We start from the raw sequence: 15,766 nt of genomic DNA on the forward strand, positions 1-15,766 counted from the left end.
TCGAAACGAAGGTGACATTATTATTTTTTTTTTCCCCAATGAGAAAGATTTGAACAAATATGAAAATTCAATTCTAACCTATTATGATGTTAAAAAAATCAACTTAAAGGAACATATTCCATTTAAATTAATATAACTCTTAAATCGATGAGGATGTTTTGCTGTGGCATTTTGATAAAAGAGGTGAATACACATTGAAAAGTGGCTATCAGGTGGCGCTCAAAATCAAACTCCCAAATGAGCCCAGCAGCTCAGTCTGCAGTTCTAATCGATGGAATGCTCTTTGGTCTCTTAATTTACCTGAAAAAAATCAAGATTTTCTTATGGAGGGCAACGAAGAATCTTCTGCCAACTGGTGAAAATTTGTGGAAAAGAAAGTGCCTACAAGATCCAATCTGTCAGAGATGCTGCAGGACTGTGGAAACAATTAACCATGCCCTGTTAGAGTGCAAAGCAACAAAGAAAATTTGGATGCATGCCCATTTCCCTTTTAATCACCAAAATGCCTCAAGCCAAGACATTCTCAGCAGTCAGCACCATTCAAGACTTGTCTTCCAATCTGAGAAGGTCTGATATTAAGCTAATGATTTCATTTTGCTGGGTTGCGTGGTATGCAAGAAATAAGTTTATTTTCAAAGGCAAGAAGATTGATCCAAGGCTTTCAGCAGCTAAAGCAGAATAAGTGGTACAAGCTTTTCAAAGAGCTAGGAAAGCTGGAGCTACTCATATCCACAATGCCAGAAAAGTTCAGCAGCAGAAGTGGGAACCCCCTCTAAAGAGCGCTTTCAAGATTAATGTGCTATTTGTAAGAGAGATTGTAACATTTTTAATCTTTGGTTTGATATTCTGGACAAAAACGGTTTGCCGTTTATGGAGAAAACGGCTAACTGTTTAACTCCAGAGAGCATGTTTTATGGTCTAGAGAAAACGGCTCACCGGTTATTGAGAAAACGGTTAACCGTTTATGTACAGAGAGCAACGTATTTGACATTCTGGAATAAAACGGCTCACCGTTTATTGAGAAAACGGTTAACCGTTTATTTCCAGAAATGCGTCAACTAGAAACGGTTGACAAGCTTGAAAATTTCAAGTGTTAATCGTTGCAAATTCAAACCAAAAGAGTTTTTTGAAAAAGTACCATTTCGAATGGTTGCATTCTTTTGAATTAACATCTTCTTCATAAAAGAAATATACATATTTTGGAAATGATTATAAGATTTTGTAGGTTTCATATATGTTCTGGAAATACAATCTTATTTGCTAGAGATTGTATTCAGGATTTGATATATCTTGGGGGTAATTTGCCATTAATACTCTATAGCAAACCAATATTGGAGAGGGCAAATAAAACCTTAAAGGAAAGTGTGCAAACACGTCTCAAATCCTAAGAAATTATTCTTTGTTCTTTGCCTCCATATTCTTATTTTTTATTAACAATCTTTAAGGTTTTATTTGTACAAATGGAGGCTGAGAAGAGTTTGACATCATTTCTGAATCCTAGTGTCCATCTCGATCGTTTTGATGGAACTAATTTCACTCGTTGGAAGGGAAAATTGTTTTTTCTCCTTACTGTTCTTAAAGTGGCATATGTTCTTGATCCGAAATTGGAACCATTTCCAGAACCAAGAGAAGATGATACTGAAGTTGTTAAGGCTGCAAGGAAACGTCGTGAAGATGATGAATTGATGTGCCGGGGTCACATACTCAATACGCTTTCTGACAGGTTATATGATCTCTACAATTCTATGACTTCTCCGGTGGAAATTTGGAATGCTCTTGAGTACAAATACAAAACGGAGAAAGAAGGTACCGACAAATTCCTTGTATCTAAATATTTTGATTTTATTATGGTAGATACAAAATCCATTCTTGATCAAATACATGAGTTACAAATTATTGTTGCTAAGCTTCGAGAGTTAAAAGTTGAAATTTCTGAATCATTTCAAGTTGGGGCTATTATTGCTAAATTGCCTCAAAGTTGGAATGATTATAGAAAGAAACTCCTTCATAGTAAAGAGAACATAACTTTAGAAGAATTGCAAAAACACTTGGTAATTGAAGAAGAGACTAGGTCTCGCGAATCCAAGGATAAGCATGATTCTACTAAAGTTAATGTTGTTGAAGCTAGTAAATTCTCAAAGCATTTTAAAGTCAAGAATGACAAGAAATTCAAAAAGTCCAGCACACAAAATTTTTCTGGAAATTGTTTCTTTTGTGGTAAGAAAGGTCATCGCCAAAGTGATTGCAGATTCAAAAAGAAAAAGGAAGAAGTGAATTCCCATAAAGCTAATGTGATTGAAAACAAATCTGAAGAGATTTGTGTTATGGTTTCTGAAATGCAAATTGGCATGATTACCAAAACAAATATGGCTGAAACTAAGTCCTATGATTGGTGGCTCGATTCGGGTGCAACAATTTATGTTTGTAATGATAAGAAATTTTTCTTATCATACAAAGAAGAAACGGAAGGACCAATGGTTCTCATGGGGAACAATAATGCAGCCATAGTAGCAGGGAAATGAGTAGTTGAGATCAACTTCACTTCTGGAAAGAAAGTCACATTGTATAATGTCTTTCATGTACCTTCCGTTAGGAAGAATCTTATTTCTGCTAGTTGTATGTGCAAGCATGGGCTTAAGATTGTGCTTGAGGGTAATACTTGTATTGTGTCAAAGAATGGATTATTTGTTGGGAAAGGGTATTCTTGTGATGGAATGTACAAACTCAGCATTAATAATAATAATATAAACTTAGCTTATATTGTTGAGTCTTGTGATGTTTGGCATGCTAGATTAGCACATTTGAACTTTAGATCTTTGAAATACATGTCTAAGCATGGTTTGATTAATTGCAATGATGTTAAAGGTCATAAGTGTGAAATCTGCATCCAAGCTAAATTAACTAAGAAACCTTTTCCTAAAGCTGAACGAAATACTCAAATATTGGATTTAATACATACCGATATTTGTGAGTATAATGGCATGTTAACAAGAGGAGGTAAGAGGTACTTTATCACTTTTATTGATGATTGTTCTAGATACACTTATGTGTATTTACTTAGAACAAAAAATGAAGCTTTTGATAAATTTAAAATTTTCAAAGCTGAAGTTGAGAACCAAAAAGATAAGAAAATCAAAATGGTTCGTAGTGATAGAGGTGGTGAATATTTCTCAATTGAATTTAATAATTATTGTGAAGAAGTTGGAATTATTCACCAAAGATCAGCTCCATTTACTCATCAACAAAATGGTTTGGCTGAAAGGAAGAATAGGATTTTCACGGATATGATAAATTCCATGATCCTTAATGCAAAACTACCAAAGAATTTGTGGGGGGAAGCATTACTCACTGCATGTCATATTCATAACAAAATTACATCTTTGAAAACATATATATCTCCTTATGAAATTTGGAAAGGAAGAAAACCAAACTTGATGTATTTAAGGGTCTGGGGTTGTTTAGCTTTTTATAAAATACATGACCCTAAGTCATCAAAGTTGAGTGCTAGAGGTATAAAAAGTATTTTCGTAGGATATGCTGAAAATTCCAAGGCTTATAGGTTGTTAGATTTATATTCTAATGTGATTGTGGAATCTAGAGATGTTGAATTTATAGAGAATAAATTTCAACATGATTATAATATTGAATTAGAATCAAGTATTGATCAACTATGTGTTAATACTCCTAGTACCTCCACTAATAATAATAAAAGGAAAGAGTCTATGACATCTTTCGAACCAAGGAGGAGTCAACGTGAAAAGAAAGAAAAAACTTTAGCTCCGGATTTTATTTCATCACAAGCACTACTCTTCTTGGTTGAAGGGGATAGAAAGAATGTACTTAACAAAGTACCATTGTTGTTAAATATTGAAAAAGATCCAAAGACATTTAGCGAGGTTATGTTTTCTAGAGGTGCTTCTTTTTTGAAAGAGTCGGTAAATGATGAAATGGATTCAATTATGTCGAATCAAACATGGGTCTTGGTTGATCTTCCTTCAGGATCTAAACCAATTAGCAGCAAATGGGTATTTAGAAGAAAGTACAATAGTGATGGTTCTTTGCAAACTTTTAAAGCTAGATTAGTAGCCAAAGGGTTTAAGCAAAGAAATGGTATTGATTATTTCGATACATATGCTCCGGTAGCTAGGTTAACTTCTATAAGAGTGCTATTTGCAATTGTTTCATTGAACAATTTGTATGTGCATCAAATGGATGTTAAAACAGCTTTTCTTAATGGTGATCTTGATGAAGAAATCTATATGGAACAACCTGAGGGATTTATTTTGCCTGGAAATGAGAAAAAGGTATGCAAGTTAATCAAATCTCTTTATGGCTTAAAGCAAGCACCAAAACAATGGCATGAGAAGTTTGATTCGGTAATTTTATCACATGGTTTTAAGCATAATAATGCTGATAAATGTGTATATTTTAAATTTACGAATGATATTGGTGTGATTATATGATTGTATGTTGATGACTTGCTTATCTTTGGAACTAATATGCAAGGAGTAGATGATACAAAGAAGTATTTAACTTCACAATTTAAAATGAAAGATCTTGGTGAAGTAGATACTATCTTAGGTATCAAAGTGAATAAACATAGTGGGGGTTACTCGTTGTGTCAATCTCATTATATAGAGAAAGTGCTTCTTAAATTTAATTATTTGAAATTTAAAGAAGCTAATACCCCATATGATTCTAGTATTAAATTACTAGAGAATTCAAGCCGAGTAGTAGCACAACTAGAATATACTAGTGCTATTGGTAGCTTGATGTATGCTATGCATTGTACGAGGCCTGATATAGCATTTGCAGTTTGCAAAATGTCAAGATTCACGAGTAACCCTAGTGTTGAACACTGGAAAGCAATTGGTAGGATACTTGGTTATCTTAAAAAGACCATTAATTTGGGTTTGTTTTATAATGATTATCCTGAAGTACTGGAAGGATATTCATATGCTAGTTGGGTAACCAATACAAGAGATAATAAATCCACTTCTGGTTGGATTTTTACAATTGCTGGAGGAGCAGTTTCTTGGGCTTCAAAGAAACAAACGTGCATAACTCATTCAACAATGGAAAGTGAGTTTATAGCACTTGCGGCTGCAGGCAAAGAAGCAGAATGGCTGAGAAATTTATTGTTTGATATAATGTTGTGGCCATAGCCGATGCCATCTATTTCTTTGTACTGCGACAGTGAAGCTACACTGTCTAGAGCTTATAATAAAGTATATAATGGAAAGTCTAGACATATTAGCTTGAGACATGAATATGTGAAACAATTAATAGTAGATGGTGTTATTAATATTGTTTATGTTAGGACTAATAAGAACCTAGCAGATCTTTTAACAAAAGGTCTTTCAAGAGACTTAGTTAAGGATACATCTTTTGGAATGGGATTGAAACTTTTACATAATAAAGTCACCAACGACGGTAACCCAACTATGTAGTAGTTATACCACTACTCCATAGTTAAACGGGTAATAACAAGTTGTTGTTATGTGACTGGTTTGGCACCGAGTAATAAATAATCTCATTCGAGAGTTTCGGTGTAAATAGCTACGAGGTTGAGGTTGAGTATTTACTCTTAATGAAGTTCAAGTCTTATAGTAGCTAAAGACATGATTTGAAACTTCACCTAAGTGAACATAAGAAATGGTGCCGTTTCTAACAAGGTCATGGTTTAATCTTGTAAATGTTCATGAATCCAAGATAGAGCACAAGGCCGGAATAATGCTAACTATTGGAACACAACTTTAAAATCTGGGATAGCTTATATGTGATGTATCTCCGGTATTTACTTAAGAGACAAAGTTTAATGCTTAGCACACTATTGTCTTGTAAATGCTTTGAAATACACTCACTAATTAAAGGTTAAAATCGAAAGACACCTTTTTGTATATATAAGTTGATCATTAATAAATCTGAAAAATATTACAATCTAGTGGGGATTGTAAGAGAGATTGTAACATTTTTAATTTTTGGTTTGATATTCTGGACAAAAACGGTTTGCCGTTTATAGAGAAAATGGCTAACCGTTTAACTCCAGAGAGCATGTTTTATGGTCTAGAGAAAACGGCTCACCGTTTATGGAGAAAACGGCTAACCGTTTAACTCCAGAGAGCATGTTTTATGGTCTAGAGAAAACGGCTCACCGGTTATTGAGAAAACGGTTAACCGTTTATGTACAGAGAGCAACGTATTTGACATTCTGGAATAAAACGGCTCACCGTTTATTGAGAAAACGGTTAACCGTTTATTTCCAGAAATGCGTCAACTAGAAACGGTTGACAAGCTTGAAAATTTTAAGTGTTAATCATTGCAAATTCAAACCAAAAGAGTTTTTTGAAGAAGTACCATTTCGAATGGTTGCATTCTTTTGAATTAACATCTTCTTTATAAAAGAAATATACATATTTTGGAAATGATTATCAGATTTTGTAGGTTTCATATATGTTCTGGAAATACAATCTTATTTGCTAGAGATTGTATTCAGGATTTGATATATCTTGGGGGTAATTTGCCATTAATACTCTATAGCAAACCAAGATTGGAGAGGGCAAATAAAACCTTAAAGGAAAGTGTGCAAACACGTCTCAAATCCTAAGAAATTATTCTTTGTTCTTTGCCTCCATATTCTTATGTTTTATTAACACTATTAACAGCAAGGGTCAAGTGGCAGGATTAGGTGCAGTCATAGAAGACTCAAACAACAAGATTGTAGCTGCTGGCATCAAGCAAACTCAGCTAAAGGAGAATGTCAATTTTGCTGAAGCAGAGGCCATTGAATGGGGTTTAAAGGTAGCAAGAAGAGTAGCTCTCTACTCTTTGATTATAGAGACAGATTGCCTAGAAGTGGCTGAACTAGTAAACAAAACTAAGGGTAGCAGAACAGGAATTCGGTGGATAATTGCAAAAAATTCAAAGTTTAAAAAGGGATTTCCATGATGCTAGCGTTAATCATGTCCCTAGAACTTGTAATGTTTGTACCCACTCCTTAGTAAAATATGTTGTAGGAACAAATAAATCGGTTGTCTGGGTAGAATCAATACCAGTAGAGATGGTGAATGTATTGAATTGTGTTGTTTGATCAATAGAAAGGTTTACTTTCTTCTCAAAAAAGAAAAAAAAACTCTTAAATCATTAAATGGCTAGGGTTGATTAAAATAAAAAATTAAGAAATCATAAATTAAAAAATTACTGGATACTTAAATAGAAAAATCAATTCAAATAAAAAAAACACTAATTCTTTATTATGCATTAGATGGTGTCCATTGTACCTATCATATATTAATGAGCAAAGTGACAAAAATAAAGATTGTATAAAACCTATAGGAGGTATGCACAAAAATCTATTTATTTTTAGTGAAAATTCGGATTTAATTATTAAATTTTAAATCTAAATAATTCAATCAATTGTCAAGTTTAACTAAGAAAAATTAAAAAGAATCTATTTTATTAAAGAATAAAAAAGTTAGGTATAACTTATATTGTTCTTGAGTTGAGTTAGGTTATTTAAGTTCATTAAATTGGGTTAAAAAAAATTAAACCCTTTACAAATCAATCAACTCATCTAAATTTAAATTGGACTGGGTCCATGATTGGATTGGGTTGGTTATATTTTAAATACACGACGCCACGTCGTTTTACTTCTCATCTCATGGACGAAAAGTCGAAAATGTTACGAAAACCGACTTTCTAATTTCTATAGGATTAGAAAATATATGACATGTCGGATAAGTCTTTTCTTGAAAGACGACATGTCATGTTTGATAAATCACAAAGATAGATTCGACCCAACCCAACAGCGCTCACCCTGGTGTCCACATTTGCATGTCCTACTACACCCCTGTGGTTTCAATTCATTATTTGCCAATTATCTAGAAATCACAGACACAGACCATCCACTTATATCCAAAATCAATGAGATAATGCAGAATGTATTGGTGAATCCTGCATATGTTGGTGAGCAGTTGCTGAAGAATGAGGATCCTGAGATCGCACTCAAAGGCGTGATTGAGTGCAAAGATGATGGACGGTTGTAAAAACAAGCTAATTAAAACAATTTTGGAGGGTCAACTACCGATATAACATAGAAGCTTTACATGATCTTTCGATTTTGTTTTTGTCTATCATTTGAATTGAAAGGATATAGTGACGTTATCATCTAAAAAAATGTGGATTTTATTAAGTTATAATTAATATAACTTACAATCTATTTAAGATATGCAAAAATGAATGATATTGCAGTAGAGTTCACTTAATTTTAGCATTGTTTTAAGTGAACTGTAACTTGACAAGATTTTAAATATGCTAGTAACTTAGTATATGTAACTTGAGATTCAAGATGTTTTAAAATTTATAAGATTTCGAATTCTCTTAAATTTAGGTTTTCAGAAGTGTATGATAAGTCGATTTGATGAATCAATTAGATCTGACATGTCGGTCATATGTATATAACAAATCTATTTGATAAATAAATGTATGGCAATAAACTCATGTCATTAGAAATAATTCGAAGTGATTGGAGTTCGGGAAAAGATCGAGACATTTTTGTCCTGATTTACTATTTGAAACAAGATTCGAGGTATATTTTTTGTCCCAATTGATAGTTAGGACAGAATTAGCCGACTCATCTTGTTGCCAACCTTAGGGACAGAATTAGCCGACCCATCTTGCTGCCAACCTTAGCTCTCAGTTCTAATGCATGCTCTATCACACACAATCAGACTTCCATTGCCTCGAACACAGCCAAATAATGGGATTGACAAGCAATGAGATTCATGTGAAAACTTTGTTCTACAAGCAAGAAATTCCTTACATAACTTTTAACAAATATTCTTTAGATTAGAAGCGTGAAATTAGACGGATGAAAAATATTTGCACCGTTAAGTGGGCAATTAGGTGAAGAGGGCGATGCAAGTTTGGGCAATGGAACACGAATCAACTTCTGAGGCAGAAAAAAGTTAATGAGTGTCGAAGCTTTAAGAAACAAGCCAAAGCAATTAGGATGCCGAGATAACCATTAACAAATTTCGATCCTTTTTAAGTTTCCATTCTTATTAATTAAATTAACTAAAAAAATAAGGACTCACATTTTTATACATACCACGGCCATCAATGAAACATTAGACACACAACCCAACTTCCATGCCGTTTTACACTGTACCGGCTATAGAAGGTACTAAACGCGCGTTGTTTATTTCTGCAACCGATTTCCAACCGGCCAAACCCATTCTACCAACTACACGTGGCGCCATACTATTGATTTGCTTGTCATTTCTTAAGATGTACCGTGCGTTCTTATGTAAGGTAGGAAGGTCCCTACTCTATAATATTTACCTTTGCCCCAGTAAATGTCAAAAGCTGCTGTCACAAATTGCATACAGATAGCACAATGGCTCAAAAGTTAGAAGTCTTGCCCTGTAAATACCAACTAAGCATCTGTCAACTTTCATCTTTTTCACCATACTGTATTTAAATATGAACGTTGCCCCAACAAATTATAAACAAGAGGGGACAATACTAGGGAAGTCGGAGGGCATAACTTTCGACGTTGGATCAGATTCAAATGAACTCCTCCTCGGACTCAAACTCTGACTCGTACTCATCTATCACATCATCATCATCATCTTCTTCTTCTTCTTCTTCAAAAGAGGAATCACTATCATCATCCAAGATATTATCCTCATCCCAAAGCGGACAGGAACAAGTCGCCTTTTTGTTCTTCCATTCAGCTCCACAATTATAGCAGAACTCATGCCCACATCTGCAAAGATAAATACAAGCAGCGAACAAGTTTTTTTTTTTTTTTTTTTTTTTTACTTTTACAACAAAATCAAATCCTAAACAAAGAAACAAGTGATGAATTCAATTTACCACATTTTTTGTTTGATGAGCTATCGACACACTAATATATAAATCCAAACTTAAATATGCAACATGATAAAGACTGAAGAAATGATCAAATTTTGTGTATTGAGGTTAATGGAGCAAGCATCAAAATTTTAACAGGTATTTAAACATAGAAGATTGAGAACTTTTTTTTTTGGGACACCAGATTGTGTATATTTTGAGACTTCATGTTATACCCTTCTTCCCTCTCTATGCTTTCGTTTTAAAAATTCTTTCTAAACATGCCTACTAAGATAATTAACTCAGAATGATGGATAAAGTACCTGCAAGTCATGTGGAAGCAGCCTTCAGCAAGTTCTATCAAATGGTTGCACTTCACACACTGGCGCCACAGATTACTAGATGCCAAAGACTTTAGCTTCACATCCTCTGTTGGGGGATTAGGATTCAATCTTTTGTAATAAATACATGTCATGTTATTATGCCAAGGAACCTTGCAATCAATACAGAAACGCCGATGACATTTTGTGCATTTACGAGCTCCCAATCGTCTTCCAACAAAAGATGAACTTGAAGCATCACGTTCAATCTCACTTTTTGACATTAATGCTGAGCACTTGGGATATGGACAATAAACTTTCTCGGTAACAGGAATCAATGCTTCTTTTATGCGTTGATTCCATATTTCAAACAATTTAAGCGTCAAGAACATTCTACAGCTTTCAACTTTAAGTTTAGACTTACAGCCTTCATGAGGGCACGTTGGCTCCATCCCTTGACGCAACTTCTCTTCTATGTGCTTTTTCATGCACAAAAAGCAGTACCGGTGCAGGCATCCATCAATAGAAAACATATGACCAACATCAGTATCTTCTAAACAGATAACACATGTCTCATTAATGGTTTTGCCACGGCTAATTTCTGCAGGCACTGTCATTTGAGAATTAATAGCAGCTCTTGCAAGCTCATAGACGTATTTCATGTCATTACGAGCCACATGTCTGGGTTTGAAATAGCTAAATCTTTTTTCAAGAAGGGACACCTGATCTACCAGCACAGAAATCTTGCGTTGCTTTGCTGGCCATCTCCCAGTAACCTGTACTGCAAAATTAAGTGCTAAGAAACTCCATCTCTTATTAACTGAAGATCAGTACAGAGTGCCACAGTTTTCTGAAGCAATAATTGCTCCAATAATAAGAGGAATCAAACACAGAACTCCAAAACACTTCTAAAATACTACTAGATCTTAGGAACATATCGTATTACAAATTCCAATGTTTACTCTTCAATTTTGGAATGATTGAAGATAGAAACCCAGGAATTATAAGTATAAAATAACAACAATAAAAGAACATCCAACATTTTAATAAAATGCAATGCCCAACATACTAATGATGATGAATTTTGTCATAGCTAACTGAAGATTATGTCATCAGATGAAGAGCTTCTCAATAGAGCATCAGAAAATTAAAATTCATTATTCTTATAAGTTGAGATGTTCAGATAGAATATGCAAACTGAGAAAACAATGAAATCAAAATTATAAGAGTGGAAACAATCCCCTTAAAACAGATGATCTATGTAGAAGAAGCATGTAACTTCTTCAGATTTTCCAAAGATTTGGATCATAAATTTTCAAGAGGAACAATCCAATTAAAATGCAATGCATGGAGAAACTTAAAAAATTGATCTTCATTCTCCTATTGCTCTGAAACTAGGGAAAGAAGAAGTGCAAAGTCATAGTTGTCCTCATTTGAGTTCAATAAAGCAAAAAGCATTCAGACCACATATAAAATCAAGAAAACAAAGATATCTTACAAGTTATACAAGCAAGGTGAGCAGTGTTGCAAGCTCTAATGGTGGGAGAAATCCAGTCAAACAGCACTAATGCCCTTCTATTGATTAATTCAAGATCACTTTATAACTTAGATGCCATAAATTTTCCGCTGATGTCCATTTCTGCGGAATTAATATGAGTCCCAAAAATGAAAAAACTCAACAAAACTTTGAATACTAGTGCTTAGAACTCGTTTGGGATTCAGGTTTTATGGCTGTTAATCCACATATGTTGTGAAATGGTATCACTAATTGTCAACTGCAAGTTAGTAGTCGAGAAAAAGTGGGGAATTTACCACAAAACTACTCTAAATATTGTGTTTTTAAAACTAAGGCTCTGTGTTGGGATTGTGAAATGGAAGCACTGACTGTTAAGTGAAAGCTAATGAATATCGAATAGAGCCAAAGTTGAAGCACAACAATTACAAGCAGAAAGCATACTGGGTGGTACAATTCAATTCAGTCTCTAGTGAAACAAGTGCAACAACTCTAATAAACAAAATAAATAAACACACAATTCAATAAGAAAAAGAATGACTCACAAATTGGAACAGGGGAAAGCAATCAATAAAAACCCTAACACGATCAAGCTCCATGGAAAGCGCAGCATTAAGTCCTTCGATCAAGGCCTTAGTCTCAGCAGCGCTCTTGTTCAATCCACTCTTAATCAACGGCTTTTTCAACTCGAATATCAAATTATCCATTTGATCACATATCGCCACTCCAATTGCAGACAACGAAACTCTCTCCCCGTTGACCAACTCTTCGATCACCAGTCCTTTGGAATAAACCTTGAAGAAGTAATCACCATTATCTCTCGCGCAGAGCGGCTTCTCGATGTTGTCGCCGGACTCCTCCCACTCGTCGTCGGGAATTTCTGCCAGCTCCTTAGCGAAATTGTGATCGTGGATCGCACGCTGCAGATCCTCCCTCGCCTTTTGCATCTCCAGTTTCGCCTGTCTGCTATCGGCGAGTTCGCGGTCCAATTTCATGAGTTCTTCGGATTGGAGGGAGGCCAAGGTGGGAGAAGCGGCGTCGTGTGGCAGTGGTGGTGGTGCCGACGACGTGGAGGGCGGTAATGACGACGTGGAGGAGGAGGAGGGGACATGAGCGAGGGAAGCGGAGATTGCTTCTTGGAGTTGGAGCCGGAAGGCAAAATCGAGGTCGGATTCTACGGAATCGGCGGCAGTGAGCTCGACGCGCTGCAAAGCGAGTACGGAGTAGAGGTCGTCCCCGGCGTCAGCGTCAGCCCTGGTGGTGGCCATTGTAGTTGTAGAGTCTTTGCTGACGTGGCCTCGGCGGTTTTAGAGGTTTAGGAGGCGTTATGCGAGTGTGGAGAATTAGCGAGTGAGGAGGCTCTGAGAGGGAAACAATGATTATTACTTAATTAAAATATTGAATTTCGTCCGTAGTCTTGGACTTTTGCGGAGGGCCAAAATCGTCTTTTCATCTGGAAAATTAAATTCCATTTTTTTATAATTTTGAAAAAGTTTATCAGTCAAAATTCAAAACTAAACTTTCTTTTTTAATGGTAAGAATAAACCTTTTTTCTTTTAAAAAAGAAAACTAAACTCATGTAAGATTTAAGAATATTGTTGTCGAGTTATTATTATTATTATTTTATTTTATTTTCTTCTCAACTATGACCTCCGGTTTTTTTGTTTTAAGATAAAGGAATTTTATGATCTCGATTAAATTATGAATATTGTTGTTGAGTTAGAATAAAAGTCTATGAGTAAGAGATTAGAGGAAATCAGATAAGATAATCTACATATTAACGCAGCAAGAAGGCCATAAATAAAAATGAAAAGATATAATAACTAATAATATATATACTATATAATAAAAGAAATTTTTGAATTGAACATGTGATACGCCATTTTATATTTTGTTAATGAAATGAGACGGACCACTCTGCTGTATTTTATTTTAAGCAAGTCCCGCTGCCAACAGGCCAACATACAAATATTATTTAAAGAGTTTCCCCTCGTACTGTGAAATCATTGGTACGTAAAAGTGTATAACATTAATTGTTTTGATTTCTTATTATGGTTTGTGCATGTGGGGTGAGTTAAGTAACAAGGTTGGCCTACTTAGGAACGGAATTTACTAACGTCTTTCGCTAAAGGTTCTGAAGTGTTGGGTTGTAATGTCCAATGAATAGCGGAGAGAGGGAGACCTCAGGTCTGTCAAAGGAAAAATAGACAAATAAATAAATAAATAGAAAAATTAAAAAGAGCATTTGGCTGATGAATGACTGCTCGATGTTATATCAAGTAGATGGTATTATATATGGATGGAGGCCACTGCGTGTCTATAGACCTTGGGCGATTTTGGTTATAGAACTTCATATTTACGGTTGGGATAAATTTCAGAGTACCTGTTATGAAATGATAATCTTTAAAATATCTTCTAAATTATTGTAAGTTTTAATTTATTTTTATTTTTATTTATAAAAAATTAAAAAAATTAAGGTGGATCATGTAAGATTTTTTTTTTTTTTTTATAGAAAGCAGAAAGTTGAGATTTATAATAATACGTGAGGTGTTTTAAAATTTGTCATTTCATGAGAGTTAACATGAAATTAACCCTTAGGGTTTGACCATGGTATGGGGAACAAAATTAAATGAGAATAATGGTTATTTGTTTGATACTTTGATTGTAGTTTAGGTTCGAAATCAAGAAGGTATGGATGGTGCATTAGAAGATTATAGAGTGATTAGAGTTGTGCGTTATGGTCAACTCTGTCCATAACTACGGTGGCATATGACCGAATAAGGATGAAAATCACTCATTCTCGTTGTCGGAGGGGATTGAATCATGACATAAATCTCAATATTCCTAAAGAGAGAGATTTAGGTTACACTATGAATCTTAAAGATTCTTAGATCTTAGTTTTGAGAAAATCCTCACTCGTTTAAAAGTTAAAAAGCGTGGTTTTGGTTGAGGGTAGGGATGAGGGATGGTAATGGAGCCAAGCCCGAGCCCAACATTAAATTAAAAGAAAAATTGAATTTCAGGTCAAGCGTGATTCAAGTCAGGGTCTGGTCAGGTTTTTGTCCAATCCCAAGTCCATAATTTTTTAAAGATTTTTTTTAATGTTTAAATAATTTAAATTAAAAAAATGTGTATAACCTCCCGTATATCTTAAAATTTAATATAAATATAAAAATTATTTAAGGTCTCAACCATATAATTATATAAAAATAATAAAACAAAGATAATTCAAAATCATGTCTTATAAAGTTATACAAATTAAATTATTTTTCTTTTTTGAATTAAGGGTTGAGTTAGGTCGAGGTAGATAGGGAACGAACCTGATCAGAATTTAATCAGGCTCTAATATTTATACCCCAAACCCTTAAATTTGGGTAAAAAACCTAAAAAGTCTAGGTCGGGTCAATCGGACCAAAAATTCAGGCCGGAACTTTTTTATGTTACTAGTTGAAGTAGGCGATATTAGCTAGGGTTTATAGAATTAAATTCTATAGAAGGTTTCTTATTTGGGTATATGGGATTCTATCTGTCTTTAAACTACAATGTCATCCCTTTTAGATTAAGTGTTCATGTAGCTTAGCCATGGTTCTGATGCAATCTATATCAGGTCTTGACATATCCAAAGTTGCCACACCTGAGCTACACGTAATTGTCCAAATAATAGTTTGGGTCCATTAAAGAAATCATACCATACAAGTACAACCATATACCTTACAAAGTGTCTGACCTTGGGCTAGGCGTTGATCCTATTGTCAAATTTTAGGGTTCTTATTCTTTTAAGTTTGAAAACAAATTACTGAAAGTTAATCATTTCTATAATCTTCAAAAAAAAAAATTAATTTATTTTATTTTTATAATTTACATTAAGGCCCGATGGCCGATGAGACTACAAAGCCCAAACTTACTCATTTCTTGGCTACAAATTCTATCTGCACCCACAAATCATGCCAGACAAGCTATCAAATGAAGGGTTGACTGACTCTCATTACTCATCCAAGCTATCAAATGAAGGGTTGACTGACTATCATTACTCATCCATAAATAGTGGTGGTGTTATTGTTTTTTTTTTTTAATATAA

At 34.4% G+C, this 15,766-nt stretch overlaps 2 protein-coding genes across 2 annotated transcripts; one reads left to right on the top strand and one right to left on the bottom strand.

Annotated features, from left to right (window-relative positions):
• The first annotated feature begins 1,460 nt into the window (after positions 1-1,460).
• On the top strand, positions 1,461-2,522 carry LOC127899423 (uncharacterized). Its single transcript, XM_052432809.1, has 2 exons — positions 1,461-2,127; positions 2,227-2,522. The coding sequence occupies exons 1-2, from the start codon at positions 1,461-1,463 to the stop codon at positions 2,520-2,522; spliced, it is 963 nt and encodes a 320-aa protein (XP_052288769.1).
• Positions 2,523-9,357: 6,835 nt separating this feature from the next.
• On the bottom strand, positions 9,358-13,067 carry LOC102623002 (E3 ubiquitin-protein ligase RSL1). The gene is made up of 3 exons (XM_006488106.4): positions 12,234-13,067; positions 10,179-10,951; positions 9,358-9,769 (listed from the first exon to the last, which is right to left on the bottom strand). Exons 1-3 carry the CDS (start codon positions 12,954-12,956, stop codon positions 9,568-9,570), a joined length of 1,698 nt encoding a protein of 565 aa, XP_006488169.1. The 5' UTR covers positions 12,957-13,067; the 3' UTR covers positions 9,358-9,567.
• Between the last annotated feature and the right edge of the window lie 2,699 nt (positions 13,068-15,766).

Source organism: Citrus sinensis, chromosome 8, assembly GCF_022201045.2.
Source record: "Citrus sinensis cultivar Valencia sweet orange chromosome 8, DVS_A1.0, whole genome shotgun sequence".
In the NCBI taxonomy this organism is placed as follows: Eukaryota; Viridiplantae; Streptophyta; class Magnoliopsida; order Sapindales; family Rutaceae; genus Citrus; species Citrus sinensis.